Genomic DNA, 10046 nt, shown 5'->3' with positions numbered 1-10046 from the left:
GTATACGCATAAATATCATTCCCTCCCTCTTCTGAAGATTACCTTGCCAACAGTGTTCTCTGTGCAGGCAAATGTGCTGAGAAGACCTGCCTTCCCCTCCATAATGCACAACAACACCACCTCTGTTTGTTGTTTTTTTTTAAGTAGGCTCCACACCCAGCATGCGGCTTGAACTCGCAACCCCGAGATCAAAAGTCTCAAGCTCTGTGGACTGAACCAGCCAACTGCCCCTCACAATAGCACCTCTTGCTGGTCAAGGCTGATGCTCGTTGGAGTTCTTTGCCTTTTCCTCGTGTTTTGTTTAACTAGGAGCTAGTTGGTCCAGTGATTCCAATTATGCTATTTCTTTTCTTTAGGGTGGCATTTAAGCACTCTTTGCTGCCTGCCCTGCATGTGGTCACCCAACACCCTTGCCATCAATAACTAGCTCTAGAACTCTGCGAGTCACCTAATACCCCTGCCCCCTTCTGATCCTGGCCTACTGCATTTAAAATAGACTCAGTCCTATGAGAGTGATGAAATGCTCAAGAGTCAATAACATATTCCATGCCTCACTTCCATGTCAGTGTGTCAGCACCAGACATCAAGCCACGTTAGTCCTCAGCTCAGTTTCATTGAGAAAAGCATGTCCTTGTCTGGGGAGGTTCTATAAAGTAATCCAGCAATTGACCTTGTAATACTCCATCCATGGTACTCTTATCAATAACAATCTAAAGTGCCTTCTCGTTTTTTACTTCTTGTGCCCCAAGAGCCCAAGAATCAGCCTGCAACAGCCACAGAGTATCTGAAGTCCTCTTGATGAGTATTGTGCATACTTGTTGAAAAGCTTCTCAGAGAACCGCAAACATAGTCTAATGAACACCCCGAATTCTTGGATTCATGGGGGAGGAAGACCCCTTAGAGGAAATCCTCCTTTGTGCTGTTACTCTCCTGAAGGAGTCTTCGGATTGGGACCAACTATGAGCAATCCAACCTCTCTAGTCACTGTGTGAGACCTGGTCTACTCATCGCAATGAACCATCTAAAATGGAATCTAGGTGCTCCCTAGGGAGGATTCTGCAGGAAGGTGATCACAAGATGTCCTTGGACACTTAAGTCAGCATTCTATACTTCCTTCTTAAGATCATGATGTTGGTGCCATCTCTGAAATCCTACGGCATTTCCCAAGGATCCATAACTAGTAAGGAAGTCTTGTAAGACCTAAGTAGCTCCTCTCCTCCCCAAACTTGGAAATACTATCCATATCAAGGACAATACCATCCTATTGGAATAGGGGCCCTTGACTATGTGGTCACATTCTGTGAAGTATCCAGGCCATATCTGCGAAGAGAATGGGAGCTGGATGGGGGAGGTTGGGAAAAGGGGCACAATGCAGGCATATTCAGACAAAGAAGACTGGTGCTCAGTTCCTCTACAGTTTATTGTTACAGCAGAAGCTGTGGGACACAGGAAGGCACCCTCCACACAAAACACAGTGTGGGCAGAGCCCCAAGATAGCCCTTCCCACCCCTATGCCAAGCCCCAAGCAGCCCTGCCCCAGCTTAGCTCCCTCCCCCTCCCACTCTAGACACACACTGTCTAGACAGCTACCAAAGTTAGTGCAGCCAATGGCCCCAGGCCCCTTCCTATTGCCCCAGCTCCAATCCTTCCCTCATACTTGTTCATTGCCCACCACTTCCCATTCCAACTTCCATTTCACACACCAGATGTTTCTCTCCCATCCTGAGGACCACTAACCCACCAGCAAGCCTCCTCTGACACACATTCATTTAGGCCCATATTCTTCAGAGATCTGAAGGGTTAATGAAAAGCCTTATCAGCTTTGGTGAATGGAGTCCCAGCCCTAAGTCCCCTACCCTTGCAATGGGATAAGTAGGGAGAGTCTGATGGAGGCACCATGCGGCAACTACAACAACCTCTTATCCCTTATCTATGGACACCTAGATTATGGAGAGGGGACACAGGCCCTCTCCACCTTAACACCAAAATGAGGGAGAGGGATAATTTAGGGGTCTGGGTCCCTAAGAGATATTAGAACATCTCTCCCAGGATCTGAGGGGAATCACAGGTTAGAGGTCAAGGTTAGGGTTGCAATCAAAGATCAAGGTCATCTCCCCACATGATCTGCCCATCTTCCCTTCCTCTGGCCCAGTGCCCTATGCACCTCCCAGGTTAGTGCTGGGGGAGGTGAGGGCTGGGTCCTACACCAGGGCAACAAAGGTCATTCAACAGGAGACCTCCATGGTATGCCCCGGGGGCCCTGAAGGGAGAGTCCCAGACTCGCTGCTCTGGGACAGGGTGCGAGAGCGGGACCGGTTGCCATCAGTGGACGCTGCACTGGTCAGGGAGGCTGTGCGCGATCGGGACAGGCGAGTCATGCAGGATGAGGCCACTGTGGAGACAGAAGCATAAGCAGGCAGGCAGAGAAGAGGTGGGAAAGAGAGGCTGGCAACTCCGAGTGGGGAGACGAGAGTGACAAATGGGGCTGGCGGCGGGGAGGGGGTCAGTGATTTGGCAGACGGTGGTAAGTCCCAGAACTAGCCTGAAATGGTTCCTCCCCCTCAGTGCCCATCCCTCCGACTGTGCAGCAATCTCTTGCTTGCTCTCATGATAGCCTCTGACCCCCATACTCACTGTAGCCCATGCCTTGCAGGAAGTACTTGAAGGCCTCGGTCAGCTTGCCTGGCTGTGGAAGTAAGATGAGCAGCAGGGACAGTGAGATGAGGTTCGAAGCTGAGCTGGAGCCCAAGGCCATGGCGGGTTGGGGGTGGGGTAAGGGGAAAAGTGTATACTTCAGTGCCATTAATATCCCATCTCATAGAGGACAGTGGTACTCACCTGAGTCAGCTGGGGCTGACCTCCAGAGTCGGCCATCTGTCCAGGAGATGGAGACAGCCATCCAGAAGAAGTGATACAGATATAAATACAAGCAGCCATGCCAAGGGATAGGAAAGGGTCTCTCTTCCCTAGCTTCCCCACTCCAGGCCCTAAGGGTTTGTTTTCTTTATCCACCCCACTTCTTCCTATGCAGGACCTTGAAGGCCTAGAAGCTGAATCTAAAGAGGATCTATGGCTCCGGACAGGGGGCCAGGAGTCAGGCAGCGCCTGGAGTAGGGTTACTGACCTTGAGAAAAGAGGTCTGGGTGGGGTCCAGCTTTGAGTTACACTCCACCTGGTGTAAGCAGGAGGCTGAATGAATGACGTTATACTCCCTGCGACCTCTCCCCTCCAAGGGACCCAGGGACCCAGATCCCAGTTCCTTTCCCATCAGCCCTATACCCATTTCGTTCTTACCAGGAATCAACCTCTTAGGCCCCACGGTCGCTCTCCCAGTTCCAAACAGAGCTTGCCTCTTGGCAAGATACCCCTCTGACCACCACCCGAGGACTCCAACCCTCCCTCGCCCACTCCAGAATTCTCTACTGACCACTGCATCTTCATGGGGTGCTTGATCTCCTACCACCAGCATCACAGGGCACCTACAGGCACAGTGTCAGGGAGAAGACGGTGAGCCCCTGCCATTCCCCCACCGGCCTCCCAGAACAGCAGCTGGAAAATGTTCGCCTCCAAAGAGGAAATAGGCTTCTGAACCCCTTGACCCTTCCAAGACAACCCAAAGGGGGAAGACTAGAAGGTGCGATTTACTTCATGGGATAGGGTGGGAGGTGACGAGAAAATTCCCTATTAAAAGACTTTCCTTCTTCTAAAGAATGTAAGCACCTAGGCAAGATCCAGGGAGAGAGGCAAAGCTTTAGCTCGTAAAGTCTTACTTGAGGGTCACAGCACCTCCACGCTCAAGGTTCAGGTCTCGGCGGCTAGAAAGGGGTTCAAAGAAGAGCAGGAATTTTAGGCAGGCCATGCTATCCAACCGGATGGAAGCCATCTCCTCCCTGAGGAAGCGGTCTTCCTCCCAAAAATTATAGTCAATTATTAATAATTAAAAGTGGGAACCAAAGGGGAAGGTGGCAGGCAGGCCTCAAATCCCTGTGGTCACTTGGACCCCAGGTCCCTGGCTGGAGGGCAGTGAAGGCAGAGGAAAGGAATCCAAAAACCCAAGGGAAGTAAATAAGAAAAAGGGGAACAGCTCCTTACAATTCATCCCATTGGGGGTCTGGCCGACAGCTGCCCCAGTTGCACACCAAACCCTGCCGTCCTTGCTCCGTGTGATTCCCAGACTTCCCTCCCCTCCTCGCCTCCCCGTGACCCACAACTTTCTCTCCCATGTGCACGCACACACGCCACGCACTCACTTGTTGTAGCTGTTCCAGTACAGTTCAATGTTCTCCAGGTTGGGTGCGTGTGTAATGATATTTCTGTACTTTTGTATCAACTCCGAATTTCCAGACAGCTCCTCCTGAAGGAAAGCCAAGGGAGAGACAGGGTTGAGAAAAGAAGTCACCAATTACTGGATGAGAAGAAGCAAGCCTTCTTCCCTGCCCAGATCCCGTCCCATCTAAGGAAGTCACCCCAAGCATTCAAGTCCCTGCCGGCTCCTGCCGGTCCCCTCCACTTCTTCCACCTTCCACAACCACTTACCTGGCTGAAAAGATGTCCAAGGATCATCTCCGGAATGGAAGAGGTAAGACCTGTTAGCTATGAGAAAAGGACAGATGAGCAAGCTCAGGATACTATGAGGAGAAGAGACCCAGGCTAAAAAGTGACCCATCTTTCCTGTTCCGCTCCCCCTCCCAAGGGGGCCCCCCAACCTAGGCCTCAACACACAGGCCCCTCCGAACCTTGTGGGCTGCCCAGTCCATCCAACCCTTGGCATTGGGATCAATGTTGATGAGGACAAGACCCTCGACTGTATCTGGGTGGGTAAGCTGAGGAGTAACAGAAGGAAGGGAAATCAGAGGCTGGGCAGGGTCTTATTCCCTTCCCGCTGAGCTCCAGCCAGTGGGGCCTGCCCCCCACCCTTATACCCAAGTCCTCCCCACAAACACACACTAGCAAACAATATTCTCCTACTCAGTCTGCCATGGGCCTTAAACCTGCCTTTCCCTTGTCTGGGTTTTTCTTTTAATCTCTTACAGCATATCGTGACAGGATATAGGCCCCAGCTCCAGCACCGACTCCAATTACCGTGGAGAAACTGTGAAAGAGACGTGTGTATCTAATGGGCCCTGCTGTCCAAAACTTGGGCCCTTCAGAATCCTCATCCTCCCTCCCACGGCCACATGCACAAAGGACAGAACGCAACCCTCCCTGGAGGGGTGCGAAAATGGAAGGTGCCGAGGAGCTAACCGTTGACACTGGTAGCCAGTGTAGGTCCCCGAAATCTACTTCAGCTCTCTCTTGGGAAGCAAGTGTCTTGAAAGGAAACACCCATCCACCAACCAAACAGACACTGTTTTCCTACATAGCTCTGTGTCCATTTTCAATTCTCAGGAGCTAGTTCAACTTGTTCTGTTTTAGTTCCTGGTTCCTTGTGAGGAACCGGGAGGAAGGGAACTTGAAGCAAGATGGGGAAAAAAAAAAGACACAACTTCAGTGAACAATAGGGAGAACGGGGGAAACAGAGCCAACAAGGTGAACCCGAGCTGCCCAGGGTCCGGGTGCCCAGGAAAAGCCGAGCCAGGGCCATAGCCCGGGAGTCATCAGCTCGCAGCATGCATACCACGGAGGCTCACCAGGCTTTCCCTTCCTTCTCCCTCTCTCCCTCACACCCAGAGCTCCCGGGCACCAGGTGTGTGTCTGGAGGAGGGGAAGTGGGAGGAAAAGAAACAAGTCTATCTGGCTCCTTGGGATTCTGTCACCTCTCCTCTTCCTCTCTACCTTCCAGATCCAAGAAGCAGGGCCACGCAGAGCCCGCTTCCTTTTCCTGCCTCTTTCCATCAGGACTACTCTGCTGACTCAAGTCCATTTCCAAACCTACCCCTCTTCTTCTCAACAGTCAGGTGGAGGCATGGAGGAGGAAGGATCTATCTAGGCCAGAGACCACAACTTGCCCAGGAACCCTGGTGGACACAGGAGTTCTAAGGGCCCCCTTGTGCCGGGCAGAGGACTCTGGTTTGGCGGGGTTCCCAGGCCTCTCACTTTAAGTACTGCAGGATGCAAGGGATCATGTCCGCAAGCTGGTCCAGAGATGGGTACTGGTATCTAGGAAAGAGAAGAACGTTAAGGAAAACACCAAGCTGCCCCCGGTGCCCTGCACTTCAGGGTGCCCTACCCACTCTCTACCAGAGTCTCCACTGTCCCCCCTTTCCTCCTCCCCTGGTCCACTCTTCCCTGCCCCTGCCCTATGCCGCGAAGCCTCGTGAGGAGGGAGGGAGCTAATTCTCACCCCAAAGGGAACACAGGAGCCCCCTCTTCCATTCCAGGGGCATCCACATGAACCCGCACGAAGTTCTGAATGATTTCCTGCATATCCCCGAATTGAAACAGTGGCTGGAAGCAAGATTTATCTAAAGAGAATCCCCACCATCCCGACAGTAGAATCAGCCAGGGAAAAGCATCCCCAAGTCAGAACCCACCCTCTTTCTTTTTATTATGCCATAGTCAGACCAGGACAGAACTCCCCCTTGAAATGCCACATGGCTCCCTTCCTGCCCGTGCTGACCCTTCCTTCCCGCCCGTGCTGACCCTTCCCTTCCCTTGGGGTTTTACCCTTCCCACCAGCCTCTTCCCAGAAAGGAGTGGGAGGGGAAGCTCAGGTCCTTACAGTTGAGTCCCACATCGTGGTAGGTGAGTATCGCTGGACGTTTGGGTTTGGGGGTGCCATAGACAGTAAAAGTGACAGAGCCATAAGGTGTCTCCACAGAGTGAGTCTGCAGAAAAACAGGTCACCATCAGGTGAGAGGAAAAAGAGGCAGAAGAAGGACGCCCACAAAAGTCGGGGAGTTGGGGTGGGGAGGGGCAAAGAGAGGAGACGGGAACAAAGAATTAGAAAAGGAGAAATGGGGAAGGGAAAGGACTGGAATGGAAGGAAAGGGAGCAGAGAGAGGAGGAAGAGTCCGGTAGCAGCCCTCTCCTTACTGGGAGAGAGGAGAAGCCCTCCTCCCGCCCTGGGACTGCCCCCAAGTTGTTACCTGTCCCTGGTCCAGGAGGATTCGGGCAGCTAACTCAGCCTCCTGGAGAGACACACACACACACACACACACATACACACATACACACACACGAACACACAGAGACACACAGCCATGGAGAGTCACAGATGGAGAGACAGACACAGATAAAGAAAGGTAGGCAAAGAGACCAACCGAGACGAACGACAGAAAGAGATGACAAAAAGAGACATGGAGAGGATGACGGTTAGTGCAGTGACAGGACAAAGGCCTGAACTCCCGTTGTGGTCTATGGGGGAGAGACATGGGTATAGGTGGAGAAAACAGGGCTGTGGGTTAGAATGAGATTATGGGTTTGGGAAGGCAGGAGGCGAGGGGGATGCCTGCAGGTCTGGAATTCGGGCCTGGGAGTCAGGGGTACTAATAACCTTGGCCACCTCGGGCGTCTGCCCCGGCAACAGCGGCTTCTCCTCGGTGATCTGCACCTCCTGCAGCTCCGCCATGGTGGCCTGGCAGGATGAGGAAACACCTCGACTGGGGAGGTGGCCTCCACGCCCGCCCATCTCATACACCTGGCTTCCTCTCTCAACCCGGGACAGTGCAGGGTGCAGAGGGCCCCAGAGCTGAAGACCACATCCGGACCCACACAGAGCCTCTCCTGCCCCCAGCTCCATGTCCAGGCCGCTGGGAAGGAGAGCTGGTGGCAGAGGACTCAGGATACCACTTCTCTTCCGACTGGCCATCCCCACGGCTGCCTCTCAACACCCACAGCGCCGGACCCCCCTCTCCTATCCTGGATGGAAATACCAGGGTGGGGCAGGAGTGCAGCTCTGGTTTCCCAGGCTATATTTAGGGGCCACCCCACACTCCCAGAGTTAGCTAGGGATGAAGCTTGTGGCCCAGTGACTGGGTACGCCAAAGATACTGAGGGACTGAGTAGTCAGAGTTCACAATTAACTGTGACCTTCAACTAAGCCTCAAGGTCAGCAGCTCAAATGGAAAGGGGCTAAAAATGACCCGAGTACCATGACCAAGAGGGGGAGAGGGAAACAAAAAGAACAAGGGGCACCCGTGTCCAACTGACCCAGTGCTTCCTTTCCTTCCTCCCAAGACTCTCCCTCCCGACTGTGAATAAATTAGCATACATTCAACTTTAGTGGGGCTGGTGAGGAGCAGAACACCTGTGCAGATCGGCAGTTAAGAGCCTGCAGCCTGGGGGTGGGGTCACTTACTGGGCTCCTATTGGCTGGATGCAGTGTGGTTAGGGGTCAGGGTTCTCTCTTCTCCTGGCTCTGGGGTCTGAGAAAACAAGGCAATGAGGTGAATGACATGGGAGACAGACGCTGGGTCTTTTAGGGGCAGAAAGCCTCAGCCAAGATCTAGACTACCTGGGTCACCAACCCTCCCCAGGTCACTAACCCTCCCTAATCTGTACCCCTGAGTCCAATGAACACGTCTTCTCTAGGCTTCAGCTAGAATCAATACAGGCTGGAGGGGCCTGCGGGGCAACATGGAGAGCAGGTATCATCAGTCCAGGCTGGGGGAGGAGAGAAGGAAGTGCTGATGTGGAGGAAAGAGCGTGGCTTGTGTCGGAACCTCTGGATTCTAGTCCCGGCTCTGCTGCTAAGGGTGTGACCTTGGCCCACTCAGTTACTTCCCTTGGCTTCGATTTCCTATTTGCAAACTAGAAGTGGGGACTAGGAGATCCTCAAGATTTTTGACAGCTCTCGAGGGAGATGAGGATAGCTGAGCATGACTGTGTCCCAGTTAAACGTTTTTAAAAAGCCTCGTGCCATCGCGTCTCTCCTCCACCCAGTCTCGGTGTGGGTCCCGCGAGCGGAGAAGGGGAGGGAGGGCGGCCCCCACAGTCTCCTCCCAGCCTCCCCGACGACCCGCAAGGGCCGAGCGCCAGCTGGGAAGGGATGGGTAGGACGGCTGGGACCGACCGGACCCGGCACCCGGGACCTGTCCCTACAAGTCCCAACGCTGTCCGTCCGCGTGGGGACCGACACCCTCGCGCGGCCGGCGAGGAGCGCCCTGGACCCTGGACACAACCTCGCGCACGCCCCAAACACGCCCTGCCGCTCGCGGATCCTCCGCCTTTGTGCGCCGCAGCCCAGCGCCCCCTCCTTGCGGGCCTCTTCCCGCGAGCGGTCAGCTCGGAGGGATTGGGATCCAACCGCCCACCGGCGCGGCTGGCGCCATCCAGGCCCTGCGGCCCCTCGCCCGCCCCTCCCCCTACCTGCTGCCGCCGCGGCCGCTTCCACCTTCACTTGCCTTTGACTCTCCGGCCCGCCCGGCTTGGGCTCCCCACAGACCCGCCCCCGGCCCGCCCCAGCCCGCCCACCGGCCGACAGCTCCCTGCAGTTCCGCCCCAGACCCCCCGTAAACACGCCTCCCCTCTACCCCGCCCCAGGCCGTCTGCCGCTCAGGGAGGGGCTGTGCTGGGGGCCCGAGGGGTACTCTAAGGGAAGCAAACTGCGGGGTGCCTCCTCGCTCCGCTCGCGCTCCCCACAACATCCCCCCCCGCAGCCGGGCTGTAGTGGGGGGTGCTGGGATCCCTTAGTCCTGCGGGGGGTCCCCACGCCCGCCCTCAACACCGCCCCCACCCGTGACCTGGATCTGCCTATCGCACTGTGGTTCCTTCCTTCGCCCCCAGACTCAGTAGTGGGGACGGGTAATGGGGAGACGAACCCAGGGTGCTGACGCCCCATGATTTCGACTGGGCTCGCGGGTAAACACAGCTAGGTTGAGGAAGGAGGAGGTGGGCGGGGATCGCCGCTGAGGAGGCGAGGGTCTCGCCGGCTGGGAGGGGCAGGTGTGCCAGCACCAAAGGAGCGGGGCAGGGGTGGGGGACCGTCGGGGGCGCAGGAGTTTCAACTTCGGGGTGCCCAGGGTCCTGGTACCTCCTCTCTCTGCTGCGTCCCGACGCCTGCTCTCGGCTGCTCCCTGAGAAGTTGGAAAACAAGGCGGGGGGGGGCGGGGAATGCGGGGGGCCGCTATAAATAGAGGGAGATCGCAGGAGAGCGGGGGGGGGGG

General features: G+C 55.2%; 1 protein-coding gene and 1 long non-coding RNA gene across 7 annotated transcripts in view; one reads left to right on the top strand and one right to left on the bottom strand.

Moving 5' to 3' along the window:
• Positions 1 to 1275, top strand: part of LOC115938895 (uncharacterized) — a 2338-nt gene extending 1063 nt beyond the window's left edge. The window contains exon 2 of the long non-coding RNA XR_014148561.1: positions 750 to 1275. This is a non-coding gene — a long non-coding RNA (uncharacterized LOC115938895). The remainder of the gene's footprint in view (positions 1 to 749) is intronic.
• Positions 1276 to 1402: 127 nt separating this feature from the next.
• NDRG2 (NDRG family member 2) overlaps positions 1403 to 10046 on the bottom strand; it is a 9113-nt gene continuing 469 nt past the window's right edge. Inside the window, exons 2-18 of one of the 6 annotated variants that reach the window (XM_081830808.1) lie at positions 9914 to 9956; positions 8240 to 8306; positions 7436 to 7516; positions 7029 to 7070; positions 6662 to 6767; positions 6284 to 6404; positions 6037 to 6099; positions 5032 to 5092; positions 4737 to 4823; positions 4537 to 4593; positions 4251 to 4354; positions 3771 to 3815; positions 3428 to 3479; positions 3125 to 3172; positions 2839 to 2874; positions 2635 to 2686; positions 1403 to 2392 (exon numbers count right to left, since the gene is read on the bottom strand). In XM_081830808.1, the coding sequence (XP_081686934.1) occupies positions 2226 to 2392; positions 2635 to 2686; positions 2839 to 2874; positions 3125 to 3172; positions 3428 to 3479; positions 3771 to 3815; positions 4251 to 4354; positions 4537 to 4593; positions 4737 to 4823; positions 5032 to 5092; positions 6037 to 6099; positions 6284 to 6404; positions 6662 to 6767; positions 7029 to 7070; positions 7436 to 7510 (1116 nt within the window). In that variant the 5' untranslated portion in view covers positions 7511 to 7516; positions 8240 to 8306; positions 9914 to 9956 and the 3' untranslated portion in view covers positions 1403 to 2225. Of the gene's footprint in view, positions 2393 to 2634; positions 2687 to 2838; positions 2875 to 3124; positions 3173 to 3427; positions 3480 to 3770; positions 3816 to 4250; positions 4355 to 4536; positions 4594 to 4736; positions 4824 to 5031; positions 5093 to 6036; positions 6100 to 6283; positions 6405 to 6661; positions 6768 to 7028; positions 7071 to 7435; positions 7517 to 8239; positions 8307 to 8442; positions 8487 to 9249; positions 9336 to 9913; positions 9957 to 10046 lie in introns of those variants that run through there. The other 5 variants (XM_006751732.3, XM_081830810.1, XM_081830809.1 and 2 more) reach the window with 5 other exon arrangements.

This window comes from Leptonychotes weddellii, chromosome 9, assembly GCF_054177405.1.
Source record: "Leptonychotes weddellii isolate Sample4059 chromosome 9, ASM5417740v2, whole genome shotgun sequence".
Taxonomy (NCBI): Eukaryota; Metazoa; Chordata; class Mammalia; order Carnivora; family Phocidae; genus Leptonychotes; species Leptonychotes weddellii.
The sequence above is the reverse complement of the archived record's forward strand: the minus strand, read 5'-3'. Positions and strand labels throughout refer to the sequence as shown.